The following is a 21,456-nucleotide window of genomic DNA, read 5'->3' as shown; positions in this document are numbered from 1 at the left end:
TTGCTTGCATGTATGTCTATGAAATTCCCTACTACTCGAGACAGTTATGAGCTGCCACGTGGGCCTGGGAATTGAACCTGGGTCCTTTGGAAGGGAAGCCAGTGCTCTTAACTGCTGAGCCATCTCTCCAGTCCCACGAATTTATTTTTAATTATGTGTATGTCTGACTGTCTTGTCCTATATGTGTGCTTAGAACTGAATTCGGGGTGTGTGTGTGTCCCATGTGCCTGCTGGGAACTGAACTTTTGCAACAGCTTTTAAAGTAAATATGTGTGAATGTTTGCTTGTGTACATGTATGTGCACCACATGTGTGCTTGTTGGAACTGGAGATCAGATGGCTGTGAGCCACCATGTTGAAGCTGGGAATTGAACCCAGGTCTCTCAACCCTGACCTCTGCACCACCACCAACGCTGCCGCCACTGAGGTCACTGCAGAAAGAACCCATTCGAGAACAAATCTCACATCTTGTCAGATCATGATACAATAAACATAGTATAATTTTCTCAGCCACTACAACTAACAGTTATTACACCACAATTTACATATTTCATGTCTATTATTTCAGATGACCCATCCAAGGGAGCTATTATCTCAACCCTTGTAATTGAAGAGACCTGATACCCAGTGGGCCAATAAGGTCTACAGTGCTGGAAGGTGCCAGACTTGGAGTGGGGTGAGGGTCCTGTCCCTCCAGCTCCAAAGTCATGATCATAACTATTTGACCTGGACAGAAATCTTAGCTACTAAGCAACTCAGCATTCCCCCTTACACTCGAGGAAACTAAGGCTTGCTTACTTCTCCAAAGTCATGCCACGAACCTTAGATTCTCTTTAGATCTTCACACCTTGCATGTGGGATACTATCAGGAAGATGATAGGAGAAACAAGGCATGAGCTGTCTGCCTGAGACCTCTGAAGACCATTGGTGTTCAGATGTGTGTTTCCAAGGCAGGTAACGTTGGGTTCCTTAACGTGGGCCATGCCTGTGAAGCTGGCTCTAGTAACACAGTGACATCAAGCTCTTCTCTCATCTAATTCCTGATACATGGCCTGAAACCCAGAGGCCCTGGACCAATCTTATTTTGAACATAGCTGCTTCTGTGCCTTTGAGTATTCCATCCACCTTACATTGCCTCTCTTCCTCACTAAATCCATTTTTCAGACAGTACCCTCCCTGAGGCCTTGATTCCTCATACAGTCAATATTTTTCTCCATGTGTCCCCTCAAAACGAAGAGGGGCTTTGTTTGCCATAGTTGAGGAAAGTTGTCCAGTGTGTGCCCAGAGAGCAGTGAATCCCTTGGGCTAAATAGAAAAGAGAGGCAAAGATTATGATCCTCCCAGCCAGCTTATCTGACCAGAAGAGGAAAATGAGATGGGATCCCAAGCCCTACCCTCCTCCAATCAAGTCAGTCCCAGTATCCTAACTTAGGGGACGTGGAACATGAGTCTAACAGTCAAGGTACTGTCTTTTGAATACTGACTAAGCTGTGACCTACTGGAGCAGGAAGATGACTCAGTGGTTAAGATGCTCACTGTTCTTGCAGAGGACCTGAGTTTGTTTCCCAGCACACACGTCTCCAGCTCTAGGAGACCCGTTGTCCTCTTCTGGCCCCTGCCGGCTCTGCATTCACATGAACAAACATAGCATTAAAAGCCAAAACCTTCAAGTATGAGTCTAGAGAGATGGGTCTGCAGCTAAGAGCACTGTGCTCTCACAAAGTACTCTTGTTTAATTCCTTGCTCCCACACGGTGCCTCCCAACCACCGGTAACTCCAGCTTCAGGGCACCCTCTTCTGGCCTCTGGGGGCATTGCAAGCACTCAATACACAGCATAGGTGCAAACCTGACTTGCATTTCATTTCCAGCAGCTTAAGTTCTCCCGTGTTCCTCGAACGCTGCCTCCTGCCACTCACAGCCCTCTGCCCACTAGACACTAGCTTGTTGGAGCAAGAGTCTGGCATTAATCTTTTCTTCACAGAGCAGCCTCTTGCTACTGACATTTTTCTGCCCCTGTTTGCTTTTTTGTTTGAGGCAGGGTCTGGCCTTGCTGTCTTCCATGCTGGCCAAGACCTTGTGATCCTCCCACAGTAAAGGTCTTTAAAAGAAGGAGGGGGAGGGGGAGGAGAAGGAAGAGGAAGAGGGGAAGGGGAGGAGGAGCTGAACAGGATGAGTATGAAAACAGAGTTTTCCCTAAATAGAAACTGAAATTTTGTTTTGTTTTGTTTTTTCCAGAGAGGTTTCTCTGCTGTCCTGGAACTCACTCTGCAGACCAAGCTGGCTCCAAACTCAGAGATCCACCTGCCTCTGCCTTCCAAGTGCTGGGATTAAAAGTGTGCTTCACTACTGCCTGGCTCGAAAATGAACATTTTTATGAAGTTCTTCATAGCAAGTTAGACACACAGGAACCTGACATTTCCAAGTGCGGATAAATCCCCCACTGGGTTCACTGTCAGCATCAGATGAGCTGTGAAGGGCAAGGAGATTCGTGTAGTAAACTATTGTACATCTGTGTCCTCCAGGCATTGCTAAGAGTATTGCTGTCTATGAAGTCAGAGTGGCTGTGATTACCCACTAGAGACCTTCCGAAGATCAGGCCCAGCCACGTTCCCCCGTGGTATCAGGGGAAGCCCCACTCACGTCTGAGGATACAAAGTGGTGAAAAATGGCTGGTGAGGAGACTCTTCCTCAGTGGTGTAACTGCCTGTAAGTTGTCCGTGCTCCTGTGACTCCCCTCATTAAACTCCCTGGTTCTCTATACTTGGATGGAATGATTTCTTTGGTCTGTGATTGGTGCTCTATCTGAGACAAATAAACATTTGTCTTCCCTGGGAAAAAAATCGCACAGCATTAAGACATCCATAAAGTATATCTAAGGAATTGGAAGGCAGACAATGAGCTTCTGGTCCGTGCTTTAGTTCTCAGATACTTCTTGTGGAAACTTGTGCAGCTCGGTAGAAAACTGGGATGCAGGAGTGGCCTCATCCCACCCCCCAAGCATTCTTCCATGTTCCCACCATCCTACACTGCTGCCACATGTCTATTTTCTGTGGGAAAAGGAAACCAGACCCAGGATAAATGTGTATACTTTTATGTGTGTGCTTGTATGGGTTCATATTTAATCAAACATTTGATGTTGGGTCAAAAAGAGGAGCAGCTGGAGCCCCGGGGCAGGAAGTAAGAACAAAGGCTTTTGCCTCCCTCGGGGGAAGCAATGCCTCGGGACCAGGGGAAATATCCACTGTGCATAGGTGCCAGCCCAGTATCAGGGTCACAAACAACCCACTGAGCCATTCGAGATGCCCTTCAAGTACCACTATGGACTCTAGATTGTTGTTGCATGAGAATTCCACAAGGGGGCAATGTCACCAACCTTTTCTTTCATTGAGGATGGTGACAATTCACTGGCTCTCAACAATGTCTCTATTGCCTGTGTAACTTCAGCAGATTTTACTGTCTGGCTGCTTACTTTCCTTGTAAGTGGTTGGCAAATACTAAGTAGCATCACATTTTATAAATCAAAAATTTCATAAAATAGAAATATGAAAGGAGATAATTTGTTCCCCAACTCTTCTGAAGAATAGTTTACAATATTCAGTCTACACTATATTCAGTATACATAGAAAAGCACTGTTCTTTTAGTATGAAGCACCCCTGTAGGATGATGTCACAGGTGAGGCAGGTACAGGATAGAAGGAGGCCTGTCATTGGAGGAGAAGGAAGGATGGGTGGGAGAGAAGTTTGAAGGAAGAGGAGGAGACTAAGGGAGAGAGGAGGAGAGAGGGGAGAAGCCATGGCAGGTGATGTTAAGATTCTGTTCTGTGAATTTACAGGTTGTTATTAATGTTCTCAAGGGATGGATGGTACTGGGCTTTGTATGTTTAAGTGGGCAATTATATCTTACCAATTGGATCTAAGATTATTGTGTTGGGTATTCTTTTATGTGAGGGTTTGAGTGGAGGAAAGTGTGCGGCTGGGCTGTGTTTCCGCCAAGATAGCTACCAGATATCTGGACACCGCGGTACAGAGCTAGCAGGGTAAGAGACACCAATACTCATTTTTATTTCTATATTTTTACAACAACACACCCCTGAACACCCCCACAAAGAATTAAGGAGGTTGCAGATTTGAGAGGCTCATATTTTGACTGACTTAGAGAATGCCAATCACTTAGATTAATTTATAATGAGTAAAAAACACTTGGAAAGCCAGGCCTGGTGGCTCACGCTTACAATTCAGCATTTAGAAGGCTGAGGCAAGAGGATTGCCAGGAGTAAAAGACAGGCTGGGATACTTCGCAAAACCTTGACTTGAAGAACCAAACAAAAAACAATTTCTTGGGAAAACAAAGTGAAGCAAAAAAGGAAAAGTGTGTTTGAACAAAACACCTAGGAGTCAGAGTTGAGTGCGGTGGGGCACGCCTTTAATCCCAGCGCTCGGGAGGCAGAGGCGGACACATCTCTGTAAATTCAAAGCTGTCCTGGGCTATATCATGAATTCTAGGTTAGCCAGGGCTACACAGTGGAACCCCATTTCTAAAACAAACAGTTGCAAACCAACCCAAACCAAACAACAACAGCAAAACCCCAAAGAATCAGTTAACAGTGCTGATTACTAAGACAATTCATTCAAGAAATGAAAGACAGAAAAACGTGGCCAGGACAGTGGTGCACACTGTGGTCCCAGCACGGAGAGAGGCTGCAGCAGGAGAAGCTGGACTTCCAGGCAGTCTGGGCTACAGAGTGAGACCTTGTCTTAAAATACAATTTTTAAAAAAGAGAGAAAGGAAGAAAGGAAGGAGGGAGGAAGGAAGGAAGGAAGGAAGGAAGGAAGGAGAGAAAAATGCATATATATCAGGCTGTCCCTGAGAACATTTTCCATTAAGCATTTTTATTTTATATTTCATTTTATTTACTTATTTAAATAATTATTCATTTTATATGTATGAGTATTTTGCTTGCATGCACAGATATGAGTACCACATGCACGCCTGGTAGGAGGGATCCCCTGGAACTGGAATTACTGACAGTTGTAAGCTGTTGTGAGGGTGGTGGGAATTGAACCCCCCAGTCCTTTAGAGGAGCAACCATTGCCCTTAACCACCAAGCCATCTCTCCAATCCTGTGTAAACCTTTTTAAAACAAGGGCAGGCAGGACTGCTCAGTGGGTTAAGCACTTGCCTGGCAAATGTGAGGCTGAGTCCAGACCCCAGAACTCCTAGGCAGGCCTTGATCCCAGAGCTGCAAGATGTACAGCAGAGTCAGGAGAATCCATGGAAGCTCGAAGGTCAGCCAGTCTGGCCTCTGTGGCCAAGTTTCAGGTCAGTGAGAGATCTTGCCTCAAACAGAAGGTAGAAAGTGACTGTGGAGCAGCACAGAGAGTGTCCTTTGACCTTCACCAGCACACACACACACACACACACACACACACACACACACACACACACACACACATACACACACACAGGCACACACACATACACACACATGCAGACATGCACGCACACACACACAGGCACACACACACACACAGGCACACACACACACACACACATGCAGATATGCACGCACATGCTAGACAATGAAGTTGTTACATTATGTTTGATAAACAACAATAATGCCATGGAATTGAAAGCCCACTTAGTGCTCTGGCTCCCCCTGAGGCACTCGGACAGTTGTGTCTGTGTCAAGCTGACAGTGAAAACAGCCAGCGCCATCCATTCTCACTTCAGGCAACTCCATCCTATTGTTTTGTTGTTGTTGTTGTTGTTGTTGTTGTTGTTGTTTTTACTTTTGGGTTCTGTGTGGAGTCCACTTTGACAAAAAGAAAAAATGGTTAAGTTGGGCAAGGTGACTCACATCTGTAATCCTAGCACTTAGAGAGCTGAGGCAGGAGGGTTGCAGAGAGTTCAAGCCCAGCCTGGGCTACATACAGTTTTGTTTGGGGTCAACCTGAGCAACAGAGTAAGATTCTGTCCTAAATAAGTAAATAAATAAACAAATAAATAGAAAAAGGAGGTCAAATGTCTGATTTCATAGAATGTAAGACTCAGACTTATATTCTGGTGATTATAATCAACTGGAGTTAAAAATTCCTTTTGCTTATCTAATAGGTCGTCACATTGTGATTATTACAGCAATAGCAGACATGTGACTAATACCGCTAGGAGCCTTTGTGTACAAGTTCTAGTGTGGAAATGTCTTCAGTTCTTTTGGGTAGATTCCCAAAAGTGGAATTGTTATCAGGTATGTCCAACCTGAGGCCCATGGGCCCCATGTGTCCCAGCATAGCTGAGTGTGACATAAAACAGGTGACATCATCTTGTAATGTCAGAAAGTTAAGGGCCAGTGAGATGGTTCAGCAGGTAAAAGTGCTTGTCACCAAACCTAAGGCCCTGAGTTCAAACCCCAGAAGTTACACGGTGGAAGAACTGGCTACCACAGGCTGGTCTCTGGATTCCCACGTGTGTCATGTGACATAGATACAGCCATGTACAAACTCAAACGAATAAATGGAAATTTAAAGAGAAAAGCCTTTTAACTTAAAAGTTCCAAGAAATAAACTGTAAAGTAAAACACTTGGCTGCTCTGGTAGCTGTTTTCCAAAAAGGCTGTACCAGGGCTAGAGAGTTGGCTCAATGGTTAAGAGCGCTGGCTGCTCTTCCAGAGGCTCTGAGTTCAATCCCTGGCACTCAGAGGGGCTGCTAACAATAGCCTGAAACTCCAGTTCCAGAAGATCTGACTTCCTCTTCTGGCCTACATTGGCACTGCACACACATGGTGTACAGACATGCATGTAGACAAAACACCCATGCACATGAAATAGAAATAGTAAATACACTTTTCAAAGCCTCTTATGTACATTTGCTTCCTGCGAGTTTTGGGGTACAGACTCTAGGTTTACAGGGTCGGGGTCTATCCTACTGAGAACTGCTTGCAAAGAGACTGTCCCATTTGGCCCCCCTGTTGGCAGGAACTGGGAATCTTAACTATTGATACTGCAAGAAAAACAAAAACCTCAGGCCTCTCCGTGGAACTGACGTCATTTCGCATGCCTGCCTGTCAGGCTGTACCTGAGCACTTCAGTCTCAGAATTCCCTGGTTTTTTATCTAGCAGCAGATAATTCTAGAAATGTGGACTGCTGGCTGAAGCACCATCAACGGATAATCTAAGGGTTTTACAAAATGCATTGACCAAAGTTTTCTTCTCTGGGCCACATCTTATGCCAATAGGTCTTTGTCCATCACAGAAGTCTCTGTATGCTTCTGAGTTAAATAGGACATCATTTACAATTCAGACTCACAAATGGCATGAAATAGCTACCCCGAGGCTGTCACACTAAATTTATTAGGAAACCCTTCCTAGAGTGGAAGCTGAGTTAAAGAAATAACAGCGTGGGCACCAGGGCTCCAGCAGGAAGGCTTGCCTGTGCTTTGTTGGCCTTCTGGCTTCCCTTTGTTTTTGCTTTTGTTTTGTTTTTAATGGAAAAAGCGATTAGCGCTGGAGAGACCGACTCCATAATTAAGAGCACTGACTGCTCTTCCAGAGGTCCTGAGATCAATTCCCAGCAACCACATGGTGACTCACAACCACCTGTAATGGGATCTGATGCCCTCTTCTGGTATGTCACAATACAGTGACGGTGTGCCCAAATACATAAAATAAATAAATAAATCTAAAAAACAAGTGATCATCTAGGTAACAGATCTAATGAATATAAAGAGAGAACCTATTTTTCTTTTAAAGCAAGATAGATCTTTGGTACATACGTGTGAAGGTCAGAGGTCATGACTGTATAGCATTCACCTTCTTTTCTGAGACACGGTCTCTCCCTGGCCTGAGTTCTCCAATTAGACTGGCCAGAAAACACCAGGGATCTGCGTGTCTTCACATCCCTAGTCCTGGTATTAAAGGCATGCTCCACCATGCCAGGGTTTTCCCAGACCTGGCATTTTTACATGGGTTCTAGGGATCATGCTTATGTGACAAGCACTTTACTAACCAAGCCATCTCCCAAACAACACGACAGATCTTGTGCCAAGTTCAATCTAGGACAGACTGTATTGCTTTTTTTTTTTTTTTTTTTTTGGCATAATTTAGTTGACAACTTCCTTCTGGAAAGAAATTATGATGCCTGATAAAAATGTTTCCACATTTTTTTTCCTGATTACCTTTAACTCTGGATCTTCTTGACTCCATGTCCTGGATTCTTACACATGTCAACATGCCTGGCATTGTGTGTTCACGAGTGCTAAGGCCAACTGCATACTACACAGGGCCCTCAAAGAATGCACGCAGCTTAATAGGCAGTGCTCGCCGTCAGATGGCTCGGTGTCCTCCAAGCATGGGGCTGTGCTCTTAGTTTTGAAATTAAGCTAGTCAAAGACTGCTGTATCGTGCAATGATTAAACTTCCAGGACAGTGCAGGGCTACATGGAGGGCTGTTAGACTTTGAGTTTCTTTTACATTTGGACTCTGATTCAGTCAGCAGCTGAAGAAGATATTTAGTTACAATGTAACCAGCATCAAGGAGCCACAGTAATAGAAAGAAGTGAGATGATAAACTGAGGTCAATGACATAGAAAGTCCCTGCACTATAGATAAAACAAACAGGAGGAAGGCCCTTCCCACACTCTTCAGGCTCCAGGGTGCCCCAGCAATGTCCCCAGTAAAGGATGCATCTCGATAGCATTTCCTAGACAAGCATTCACTCACCAACATCATTTTACTTCTGCACAAAGATGACATGCCTTGGGACACGTGATAGACTTCCACTACCCTTCATGTGTAGGGATCAAGTCAGGGCCTACAACCAATGACTGCGGGTTCCATTACTGTCCCCACCCACTTACTCCTTTTTATTTTTCCAAAATCTCACAAATTCCAGTGTTTGATTTCCCCCTCCACTCTAGCTTTAACATGAAAATTAGTCCCTCAAGGGTGGATGGTGGAGGGTACATTTTTGTTTTTGATGATGATTGCTTGTTTAAGACATCCACATAGTCCTGGATGTCCCACAAGAGGCTCTGTACATCAGGCTGGCCTCGAACTCACAGAGATCCTCCTGTCTCTACCTCCCAAGTGCTGGGACTAATGGCATTTACCAGCAAGACTGGTCTTTTGTTATTGTTTAGACAAGGTCTCACTAGGCAATCCCAGCTGTCCTGGAACATTTTCTATCAGGCTGACCTAACACTCGTGATGAGTCCCTTGACTTTCCCCTCTCAAGTACTGGGCTTACAGGTGGGTGTTGCTGTGGCAGAAGTCATTTGTGGATTCTTTTTTCAAGAGCCACATATTGAAGCCAGGGTCTCAAGCATGTGCTCTACTCCTGAGCTGTACCCCCAGACCTCTCCCTTTTTAAGTATTTATTTATTTTACTATCTCAAGAAAAAAATCTTGCTATGTTGGTCCTCACTGACTGTGTAGCCCAGGCTGGCCCCAAACTCATAGCAATTCTCCTGTCTCAGCCTCCAGAGTGCTGGGATTACAGGAGTGTTGTTGGACCTGGCTTCACTGAAAAACCTTGTGCGTACATCTCTGTTCCTGTGCGGTCATCTTCTTGTATTATCTCCTTCCTGCTTTACTCTACCTCCACTACAGTTTTCTCTGCTGAGAGGATGACATGCTGCTACTGGGCACTTGGAGAAACTATTGTTTGAAAGGTAATAATAAATTGGCTTCTAGGGGCTGGCAAGGGGGCTCAGTGCTAAAAGGCACTTACCATCAAGACTGATGGCCTAAGCTCAATCCCAGGAATTCTTGGGGTAGTAGGAGAAAACTGGTTCCAAGTTGTCCTCTGGTCTTCACGTATGTGAAACAATATATACACACTGATAAACATGCACATGAGCATACATGCTCACCCATGTCCATGCCCACACAAACATAAATAAATGCAAAAAAAAAGTATTAAAAAGCTAGGGCTGAAGAGCTAACTCAGCAGTTAAGAGGCTTTGTTGCTCTTGGAGAGGACCCAGGTTTTGTTCCTAGCACATGGTGGCTCATTACCATACAACTCTAGTCCCAGGGGAGCCAAGGCCCGCTTCAGATCTCCTCAGGCACCAGCCATACATGATGCACAGACATACATGCAGGCAAAATCCACAAAACAATAAAATATATAAATCAGAACAAACAAGCAAACAAAACTGATTATTGTTCTGGGAGGCAGAGACAGACAGATCTCTGTGAGTTCAAGACTAGCTCAGTCAGTATATCAAGGCCCTGTGTCCAACCAAAGCGGACTATTAATGATGCTCAGTTCTGCTAGCCTGGTCTGCGCAGCCAGACATCACATAATCAAATACATATAGCACGAGAGATGGCTCGACAGTAAAGACCACTGACTGCTCTTCCAGAGGTCCTGAGTTCAATTCCCAGCAACCACATGGTGGCTCATAGCCATCCGTAATGGGATCTGATGCCCTCTTCTGGTGTGCATGCAGCAGACAGAGCACTCATATTCATAAATAAAACACATAAATCTTTAAAAGATGGTATATAAAACAACCTGCCGGGCAGATTTGACCTATGGATTGTTATTCAGTGACCCCTGTCCTCAGGCGTCCTTTTCACCATTATAATAGATATTCTAGAATGAGGCAAGAAGTAGAGATGGGGGCTTGGGGATTTAGCTCAGTGGTAGAGCGCTTACCTAGCAAGCGCAAGGCCCTGGGTTTGGTCCCCAGCTCCGGGAAAAAAAAAAAAAAGAAGTAGAGATGGCTCAGTGGTGAGAGTACCAGCTGCCAAGCCCGAAGACCATCATCTGGCATGGTGGAAGGAGAGAACCAACTTCTCAGACTTCTCCTCTAACCTCCATGAAGGTCAGAAGACCTTCACATGCCTACATGCCTACACGCCTTCCTTGTCTATTCATGGACATACCAGCATGCATGGGCCCACAAACACAATAAATAAATATAACTTTTTTTTTTTTTGGTTCTTTTTTTTCGGAGCTGGGGACCGAACTCCGGGCCTTGCGCTTCCTAGGTAAGCGCTCTACCACTGAGCTAAATCCCCAGCATAAATATAACTTTTTAAAAGTAGAGGAGTTGGCATTTTCTTATGAAACACCATTCACTGCTGGGGATGTAGCTTGGTCAGTAGGGTGCCTGCCTGGCATGCAGAGCCCTCGGCTCACTCCACAACATCTCTTTACCTGGGCATGGTAGCCATGACTGTCATCTTGGCCCTTGGGAGGTGGAGTCAGGGGGATCAGTTCCTGGCCAGCCTCAGATACATTTCAAGTTTGAGACCAGCCTAGACTTCATGAGATCTTGTTTTTAAAAAACAACGACCAAATAACAACTATTCCATCACCTCAGCTCAAACAAAGCCAAACCAACATCCCTCAGTGTATAAATAAAAATCCTGAGAGAGTCCATGCAACAAGAATGAATGATTAGTTCCTGTCCCAGAGCATCATGGGATGATGGTCATTGGATAAGGGACAGCTGGAGGAGCTACAGTCCGAAGATAGGCAGGCTGCGCTTCAAGGGGACACCCACCAGAACCTCTCAGCACTTGGAAATGGCCCTGTCAGCTGGTCACACAGGGCCCAAGTGGGAGCATCTGGCCAGCACACAGCCTCCCACTCCTGGAGACTTGATGGGTTTGACACGAGCTGGCTATCTCGGGAACCTAACCTTTCCTGCCTCAGCTGAAAAAATTGATCCAAGACACATAGAAGACACAGACCAGGAATTCCCTAGAAATATTCCCTAGAAATATTCAGAACTAAGCAAGCGGACCCCTTCCCTTCTGGGTGTGAGTTTGGGCTTGGGTTTCCTGTATCCTGGCCTGGTTTTCTGGTGATGGCTAATGTGAGCCCATGAGGAGGGAGACAGAGAAGGAAACCTCTAAGGACCTTTGAGCCTCGCTTCCAACCATCCCTGAGATTCACCTCACCCTGCCTTTCCTTGTAATATTAGCCAATAAATTCCTTATTTGTATGTGTTGACTTCCTCTTTCTCAGAACTCTGCTCAGAGACCTTCCTTTCTGAAACACACCCTGACTCTTCTCCACTGCCACCAGCCTGGAGGGCAGAAGCCACCCAGTGGTCCCCTGACCTTCTTCTGCTTCCTGTAATCCACTGTCCACTCAGCAGGACAAGTTGTCCTAGGGCAAGGCCAACAGACCATGTCACTTCTCCACCAGAAATGTCCCTGTGATCTTCTGACTCGACCTCTCACCGTTTCTCCTAATCACAGGGCTCCTCCTTCCTCGCTGGCCACCTTCTAGTTTCTCAGACTCCTTAAATTCCTGGTTTCCTCCCTCCCTGACCTTGAATCCACTGCTTGGGGGTTTGTATGGTTAGCTTACTATTCATTTTTTAAAATAGGGTGATATAACTGTGGCTCCCAAGACCTATCTCTTTATTTTTATTTATTATTTTAATTTCTATACCCCCTCTGTGTGTGTGTGTGTGTGTGTGTGTGTGTGTGTGTGTGTGTGTGTGTGTGAATGAAGGTAGGTGTTGGAGAAGGAGCTCATGTTATCAGACTTGGCAATAAGCACCTTCACCCACTGAGCCATCTCACCAGCCCTTCTTTTTATTTGGTTTTAATTATTGTGTGTTTGCCTGTGATATTTGTGAGTGTGGGAGCACAGGTGACAGCTTTCGGTGATTGGTTCTATTGGTTCTTTTCTTCTACCCTGTGGGTCCAGGAAACATAACTCAGATCGTCGTCACAGGTGCCCTTACTCTCTGTGGCTGACCCATCTCCCGGAGGTTTGTGTCCTGGGGTGGCAGCATCTCTACTTATCTTGTCCACAATCTATCCACACAGCAGGTAATCACCATTTACTGAATGGATGCCTTATATAACGCAGGGTGTGGCATCCAGTGCAGTGCCAGTATCTGCTGGGTCTCTCCCTCTAAACTCAAAGAGGATCTCAGACTTGACACTCACCCATAGCCAGCCTGTTTCCACGTGTGTGCACTGACGACTATCAGTGCATTGACCTAGTCTGCCTTGGTTAGGGGAGCATCTCACTCCTGAGCCTGCTTCCTCCTCTGTGGATCCCCTGATCACACAATCTCCCAAGCCACAGCTTCCAAGGTCTGACTTTATGGTTCCTTTCAGTTCATATGATGACCTTCGCCATGAGAAAGTACTGGTTATAAAAGGAAAGCCTTGACTCCTTCCTGGATGGTTAACGATTGATAATAATTAAGAGACAGAAGACAGGAGTGGGCACTCCACAATGGCAGCTCATACTGGGCTACAGGCATGTTCAGGTTGTGAGTCAAGTGGAGTCAGTTTGTCGCAGGAGGTCATGCATTCAAGGGGTCATTCACCCTGGACTGGCAGCAAAGGCATCGGGCCTGGGTGTGTGCTGAGGGCAGAGCTACCAAATGGGTCCCTGCTGTTGCGAGCTCTGTAGGTGGATTGCCGTGCATTCCTGAGGAGAGTTCCTGTGAGGAAGAAGAGGAAAACACAGAAACCAGGGCCGCTCTACCCAGCCTGAGGTCCCAGGAATCCCAGATCCAGGGTGAGTGCTCTCAGCCTGCTGTGTGGTGGGAGGACCAAGGTCTGTGTCAGGAATCACACCAATGGTTTAAGCTCTGTTTAAAATGAAGGGATTTGGTGGAAGAGTCGAAGGGACCATGACACCTGAATGCAAAGTCATGTCCACTAAGGGACATCCAAAGGAAGATGGCATTTAATTTAATAACGATATTTTTTAAAGATTTATTTATTTATTTTTATGTATATGAGTACACTTCAGACACACCAGAAGAGGGCATCAGATCTCATTACAGATGGCTATGAACCACCATGTGGTTGCTGGGATTTGAACTCAGGTCCTCTGGAAGAGCAGTCAGTGCTCTTAACCACTGAGCCACCTCTCCAGCCCCAATAACGATATTTTTAAAATGATAGTATGTGCCAGATACCTTAAGAAAAACTGAACTTTGCTATTTCTGGGAACATTAACTTTACTTTTTAAAAAAAATTATCTTATGTGTATGACTGTTTGGTCTGCATGTATGTCTGTGCACCATGCATGTGCAGTGCCCTCAGAAGCCAGAGGGCAGAGCTGGGTCTCTGGAACTGGAATCACAGATGGTTGTGAGCTGCTATGTAGGTGCTAGAAATTGAACCCAAGTCCTCTAGCACAGCAGCATGTGGTCCTAACAGCTGAGCCACCTCTCTCCCGATTTTTACTTTTTGGTTTGTTGTTTGTTTAGTGGAATAGGCTGGATGTCTCTACGATTGTGCTCAGATGACTGCAGAACCTGGAAAAGTTTGTGTTGCTACTGATACATAATACATCATTATTAGCATTCTCTCCCTCTCTCTCTCTCTCTTTCCCTCTCTCCCTTTCTCTCTCTCCACTCACTCACAATTTGCAGTTTTTGAAACTAGTTGTGCTGTCATCTACAGAAGGAAAGGACCTTGTTTTACTATGCTGAGTTGACAGTATACAGAGAGTAACGGCCACTAGGGTCACAGCCACTAGGGTCACAGCCACTAGGGTCACAGCCACTAGGGCCTACAAACATTAAACTTAGTCTCTTCCCAGGAGTAACACATTATGTTAAATTCATACAGCCATCATACATGGGTCTGATTACAGAAGCTAGTAGACACAGGTTTTAAATGGATGTGAACGGGTCAGTGCTGCTGTAGTATCTCACAGTAGGAGGGCTCAGGCTTTTAGTTTTTATCACAACATCTATATATATACATACACATTTAGAACACACTTTCCGTTTGGATACTACTCTACACGCATTCTTTTTCTCCACCCCTCTCCTTTCTCCCCAACCCTCTGACATACTCCTGCTCTCCCCCTCACCCCCATCTCCCTTTTCATCTCCAACCCCCGATCGCTCTTCCTCCACTTCTGTCCCTAACCGTATTCCTATCTCTTCTGAGAATTTGACCCAGGAATTCATGTATGCTAGGCCGCTCAACCACTGAGATATAGCCCGAGCAGACATCCATCTCCATACACTAAGTTCCACGAATTAAAAATCTCAAATCAGAATTGCTCTTTCAAAAAAGTATAAAATATGCACCACATTGAAACACGCATGTAAGCATGCAGAATAGACACACACACAAGTGTAGCGGCTGAGCTGGACAGATGGCGTTTGCGAGAGTTCCAGGCTGTGAGAACAAAGGCTGTCTCAGGCAGAGTTGGAGACCCCTGCGTTGGAGACCACGTGGTCTCTTAGCCTTTGGTGGGGCCCACGAGTGCCCAGGACCTGTCTTCACGACAGATCTCTTCCATACTCTTTTCCTGTTTTATATCTTCAGTCATGTATTTTTAATTTTCTTGAATCTCTATTTGTGCCTTTTTTTCCTTCTCAGAGGCATCAATCCTAATGTGTTTAACATGTCCCTTAAAAGTGGTTCTAGTAAAACATGTGCTGTTTTGTTCGAATGTTTTCAGTTTTGATAAATGTTCGGTATGTCCCTCTTGAGGGCATTTAAAGCTTTGTTACATTTATTTGGGGTGGGGGTACAACCATGCCATGACACACATGTAGAGATCAAAGGACAACTGGTGAGAATTAGTCCTCTTCTTCCACTATGCGGGGCCTGGGAATTGAACTCAGTTTAGCTCTTAGGCTTCGGGGCGAACACTTTTACCAGCTGAGCCAGTTCACCCACCCAGAGTTAGAATTTTCCTCACAAGTGTTTTGTATTCTTGGTTAGGTTAATCTACCAGGATGTTCAACTTGCAGCCCGCAGGCCACATGCAGTCGAGAATAGCTAAACATAAGGTTTTAAAATGTGGGATTACAAAGTTCTTGTAGATGACAAGAACCTACAGAGCAGTCAGGAGGACCAGAAGCTGGCCAAGGCCTGGACTGCCCAATAAAACAACCAGTCAGCCGCATACTGTTACTGAGCCCCTGAAATGAGCCTCGTGGGTTTTAAGATAAGCTACAAGCATAAAGCTTATACCCAATTTCAAAGTATCAAAAAATGCAAAACACCTCAATATTTTTTACATCACACAATGTAATTTCAATCACGTTGAGATAATACTTTAAGCGTACTGTCTTGGGTGGAATATGCTGTCAAAATTAACCTCCCTGTTTCTTTAAATGAGTCCAGAAAATCCTGGGTGAAGTAGTGCAGTATTCCCCAGGGACAGAAATAGACTCATGCTAAGGGACCATCTCAGGGACAGTGGTTCATGCTCTTCTCTTGCCAACAACAGAAACCATTTCTGGTCATTATCCTCATCCCATCCCACACCACCTACCCCGCGAAAGGAAAAGAAGAAACAGTTTTCTGAGTCACCCATAGGGCTTACCAATGCAGCCTAGCACTTAGCACCCCTCTGCAAGCAGTTCCCTCAACTGCGGTCTAGGACTCTTCAAGCTTCTTGCCCAGACGGGGGCAGCAGTGTGTCAATCCCCAGAGAGAGACTATGCTAGGGCAGGTTTCAACACGTGGAGAGACACGTGATTGGCTACGCCGGTGCGGGGAGTCGGGCAGGGGGAGCTCGAGGTGGCTTGCGTGGGGTAATTCGGTTAAAGTGGGATAGAGTTGCCCGGCTGGGGCTGTCGATTGCAAAGGCTCTCTCAGCCTGGCAGTGGCACAGTCTCACACTGGCCTATGCCCCTTCCCTGCACGCTATGAATTTTAATTGATTTGAGTCACTCCCTCCTCTGTGGTTCCTAACTTCAGGCCCCACCTGCTCCTAAGATCACATTCTTATTTTATCTATGTATTTATCTGTGTATTAATCTATGTATCTATCTACCAGCTAGCTATCATGGACAAAATCCCTACAAATCTCACCTCAAAGCCCACTATAACCGTCCACGGCTCAGAACACAGATCTGTTACCCTAAATATCACATTCCAACTGGCAGCAGTTTCCTGAAGGGTTATTATTGTTTTGTGACAGGGTTTCAGTATGGAGCCCTGGCTGTCCTGAACCTTGCTGTGGTAAACATACTGGCCTCAAACTCCCAGGGATCCTCCTGCCTCTGGCTCCCAAGTTCCTCTTGACAGTTTATAGTAAAATGAAAACCACAAGTCCAGACAGTTTTTAAGTGCTTCGCCAAAAGCATCAGGTTGCGGAAAAGCAGCATCCACTGTGATTCCAGACACCTAGGACCACATTCTTAGTCTTCTGGATGGTAAAAGCTAGAGGTCTGTTTGCACATTCTAAAGGATGTCCCTGATAGTCTCAAAGATGCTAGGTCATACCCGGGGAAGAGTAATAAATGGCTGTCCAGGAGGCTAAAGATGGCTCTAGATAATCTGCCTCTGAACGTGTTAACATTCCAGCCTTTCTGAATAGAGGTACCAGTCAGCGAGCGACTTTGTAATGTGTGCTTCTTTCAAGGGACTTTCTACCTGCCTGTCTACCAGCTGTTTATTGTGACATGGTGTCTCTGTGTAGCTCATGCTGGCCTGGTCCCCTCCATGTTACCCAGGACTCCAGCGAGCCTAACGATCCTCCTGACTCAGTCTCTTGACCGTTGTCATTGGACTGCCACACTCTGGGCCTGCCGGAGCCCGGCTCCGTCTGGGGAATGGGTTGGGGTGGGAGACTGATGATCTCCAACCTTGTGGGAAACTTAACTCTTAGTTACTTTATAATTCTCTGTGCTTGAATAAGTGCTGACCTCTGGTGATTAACATATGCTGTGTAGCAGCAGGGGTGGGTGGTGGGGGTGGGTGGGGGGGTGTTTTGGAGCTATTAACCCTTTGTGAACCAGGAAAAGAAAGTCACACTTGCAGAAAGAAAAACTTTTACACACACAAATATGCACACACACACACACACACACACACATTCACATGCACACATATTTGTGATGGGCCCGACTGTATCATCCACTCCACAAGTATCCATGCATACTTACATACACACACTCCTATACATACATACATACATACATACATACATACATACATACATGTATGGTGGATGGAGCAAAAGTCCCCAAGAGCAAGTTCATTGAGCAAGCACCAGTGAAAAAACTCATTCATTCATTCTGGGTGAATAATCTTCTGTCCTTGCACCCACAATAAATCGTCCACTCCCAGTTTACAATCTTTACTTATCAGACAGTGGTTTCACAGCCAGCCCAGAAGGAATGCCTTCCCTGATCTCAAATCTGTTCCAAGCCCTCTTTCTACCCTAGTGCAATTAGCCCGTGACACATGAAGGTTTACAGAGACCTATGTAGTGGCCTCAAAATTACCTGTATAAATCTAAGAATTCTAGAGAATCATTATTAGGAGTTATAAAATCATCAATTTGTTTTACATGGCATTGCTATGAGAGAGCACATCTTTGTTGATCTGCAGAATACCTGCCCAATAGGGTGAGCTAACGCCCAGGGATTATTGTAGTATTTTAATGACAGGAGAGGCATATCAGCCACAAGAAGCAATCTTGAAATGAAGTATCTTTGGACCTTGCATCTCCAGGAAAGTCTTTTGTATGGCGTTAGCCTATCCAAGATGGCTCCTGACATGGCTCAGGCTCTTTCAGCCCTAAAACTGTGGGCTCTAGAGCTGCTGGTTTGGACAAGGAGGACTGTAAACCAAGGGTGCTTACTACTGTTTCTGGAGTTGTCTGTTCAGAGGCCAGAACCTGGAAGGCCATGTGGGCATCTGGGGTCTCAAGACTTGTCTGTTCACAGCCCAGAGACGTCTTAACCAGGATCAGGAGCATGGACCACAGTGCAGAAGGAGCTGCAGCCAGTGCCGAGGTGCCCCAGGAGCTGCTGGAGGAAATGCTTTGGTATTTCCGTTCAGAGGATGGTAGGTGATGGCAGGTAATGGCGGGTGGGCAGTATTTTCGTGAAGAGGACGGTAGGTGATAGCGGATGGGCGGAGCAGTTCAGCACTGTCTATCATTCTCCATCCAGCTGCATATTCCTCACTCCCCTTTCCTCAGGGTATGGACTGCTCACTCGACTCTCAATCACTCTACAATTTATTAAGTTAGTTGTGCTGTGTGCCAAGCACTGTCCCTAGCCCTGGGGTACAGCAGTGAACAAAACACAAGCCTCTACCCATACAGAGTGTCCATTCTAGTAGAGGAGACAAAAAATAAGCCAACAGCTAAGAGTATAACACATTCTTAGTGCAGAGTGAAAAAGAAGCAAGCTGTCCAGGTGGTGGTGTCTTGTGCCTTTAAGAGGCAGGCAGATCTCTGAGTTTGAGGCCAGCCTGGTCAACAAAGCAAGTAACAGGGCTGTTACTCAAAGAAATCCTATCTTGAAAATGAGGAGGAGGAGGAGAAGGAAGAGGAGGAGGAGGTAGGTGAGGAGGAGGAGGAGGAAGCAAGCCAGGAGTGGAGGCACAGACCCTCGCCCCTACTGTTTAAGAGGTTCAGCCACAAAGATAACAAGTTCAAGGCCAGCCTGAGCCACACAGTGACCTAAAGACCAGCCCGGGCAATTTAGCAAAACCTATTTTAAAAGGTTTTGGCCCTCGGTGGTGGAATGCCTGCAGGGCATGTGAGGAATCTTAAATTGAACCCTCAACACAGTGTGGGGTGGGTTCCTTATGCCGCAAGGAAGACAGTGTAATCAGGGAAAGTCTTACTAACAGGACATTCTGGTAAAGGCTTGCAGGGGGAAACCCTTGCAAGAAGGGAAGGAATTCGCTCTCAGATCCTTTGGTGGAGAAGCATTCCTGTAGGAGGGGTAGTAAAAACTGCAATCCTGGAGCCTGCCTCATATGTCACAGTCTGACACACCCGGAGCACACACCACCCAGTCTGCTACTGTAGTAGGCAGTAACTGCATCCAGATAGATTGCCATTATTCCATCTCTCTCTCCCCTTCTTCTTTTTCTAAAGGCAGTATAAAATTGAAGACTGGAGTCCAAGTTTCCTCCTTGCCCCTCACACCCCCTCTACCCAGCTATTATGCAATCATAGCACTGTCTCCCCCATGGGATCAGAGCTGGTCCAGAGCAGAAACCCTGTTTCCACCCCAACCCCACCGGTCAGTTGGGGAGTTCCCGTAAAACAAGGGTTGTTAAAGGGAGTCTCCATGGCGGCACAAATGATGCACTGAGAAGAGCCTGAGCCCAAGCCCCAGCTATGAGTGGCCTCCGCTCAAGGTTCTGTCTCTCTGTGTGTCCCTCCCCAGCAACTCCTTGGAACTATTCCATCCTGGTTCTGGCAGTCCTGGTGATGGTGATAGGCGTGGTCCTCCTGAGAAGGAGCATCCTGGCAAACAGGTGAGTTGGTTTGGTGTGGGTCTCCGTAGGGAGCAGTAGGGCTTCCTTCCTAGATGGCAGGAGTCACTTTAGTGACATTAGCTCTTCACCTTTGGATGGCAGTCATCAAGGACCAAAGCTATGAATGAGATAAGCAACCCAGCAGGCTGCCCCTCCTCCACTGTCCCTTATCCTTAGCCAGCAAGTTGGAATGATTCACAAGGGTGTTACCCTTTATAAATAGTCCTGGACCCTCTTACCTGGTCAGAAAGCGTCCCTTCCAGCAAACTCAACAGAGAGACAAGGTGGCTGTCCACAGGAGCAGCAGATACAGATACACAGGTCTGCTCTCCCGTGGGCCAGGTACTCAGTTCCTTCCCCCATGGCCAGGGGTCCAAGAGTTCCTTGAGTAAACCAGCTTAGAGAAAGGAGAGACTTTCGGGGATTACTGGAAAGACTATCAGGACAAGGAGGCAGTGGGAGCCATGTGTAGGATTGAGTCTTATGCACATGACCAGTGGTTTGGATAAATCTGTTTGGAGAGACAGGTAGAGTGAGAAAAAGAAGGTTAGTTAAGGATTTCTGGCAGATCATCTTAGGGATAGAGCATGGCGGGTGAAGAAATGTACTAAGTATGACGACAGCCCCGGCATCAGGAGAGTGTGCTTTGTTGAAAGGTCACAGGGTTCAGAATGGGTAGACTTAGATATACGATGCAGATATGGGCTTCAGTGGCCTCTGACGCATGTCTGTTCATCTCTAAGAGAAAGGGATGGCCATCAAAGCTTAGCTCCCAGGTGGCCTTGCAGTGAGACAGATGTAAGAGAGGGAGCCATTGGGAGCCACTGTCACTTCTGAACAGAGTTCCCTTCAGTCTAACTACTTGGCCTGACCCAACCACTCAGTTTCCCCCATCAACACTATTTCTTCTCCTCCCAGAAATCGAAAGAAGCAGCCACAAGACAACGGAATGCCAGAAGACCTGCATCTAGATGATTCCATGAAAGAAAACAGCAGCCTGGGCATCCTAAGAGAGACGCTGATCTCAGAGAAGGCAGACTTGGCCCCAGGGGAAACCGAGTTGAACAAGAGAGAGACATCAGTCGTCTTTCTACCAGACCCCCAGGAAACTGAGAGCTAGGGAGTGTGGAGAGACCACACTGCCCCAGCCAGTCACACGACTGTGATCTGAGCCCAGCTCTGAGGCCTCCAACCCCTTAGGTTAGACAAAGCCCCACCAAGCCACCTAACTTATTTTTAGCAGACCCAATAAACACACTACAATCAGAC

General features: G+C 46.2%; 1 protein-coding gene across 1 annotated transcript; it reads left to right on the top strand.

The window, feature by feature from the left end:
• The first annotated feature begins 13,398 nt into the window (after positions 1-13,398).
• Slc51b (SLC51 subunit beta) lies at positions 13,399-21,455 on the top strand. Its single transcript, NM_001399261.1, has 4 exons — positions 13,399-13,498; positions 18,636-18,756; positions 20,097-20,187; positions 21,106-21,455. Exons 2-4 carry the CDS (start codon positions 18,666-18,668, stop codon positions 21,305-21,307), a joined length of 384 nt encoding a protein of 127 aa, NP_001386190.1. The 5' UTR covers positions 13,399-13,498; positions 18,636-18,665; the 3' UTR covers positions 21,308-21,455.
• Position 21,456: the final 1 nt, after the last annotated feature.

This window comes from Rattus norvegicus, chromosome 8 (genome assembly GCF_021556685.1).
Source record: "Rattus norvegicus strain SHRSP/BbbUtx chromosome 8, alternate assembly SHRSP_T2T, whole genome shotgun sequence".
NCBI classification, from domain to species: domain Eukaryota; kingdom Metazoa; phylum Chordata; class Mammalia; order Rodentia; family Muridae; genus Rattus; species Rattus norvegicus.
Note: the sequence above shows the minus strand (reverse complement) of the source record. Positions and strands in the feature narration are given on the sequence as shown.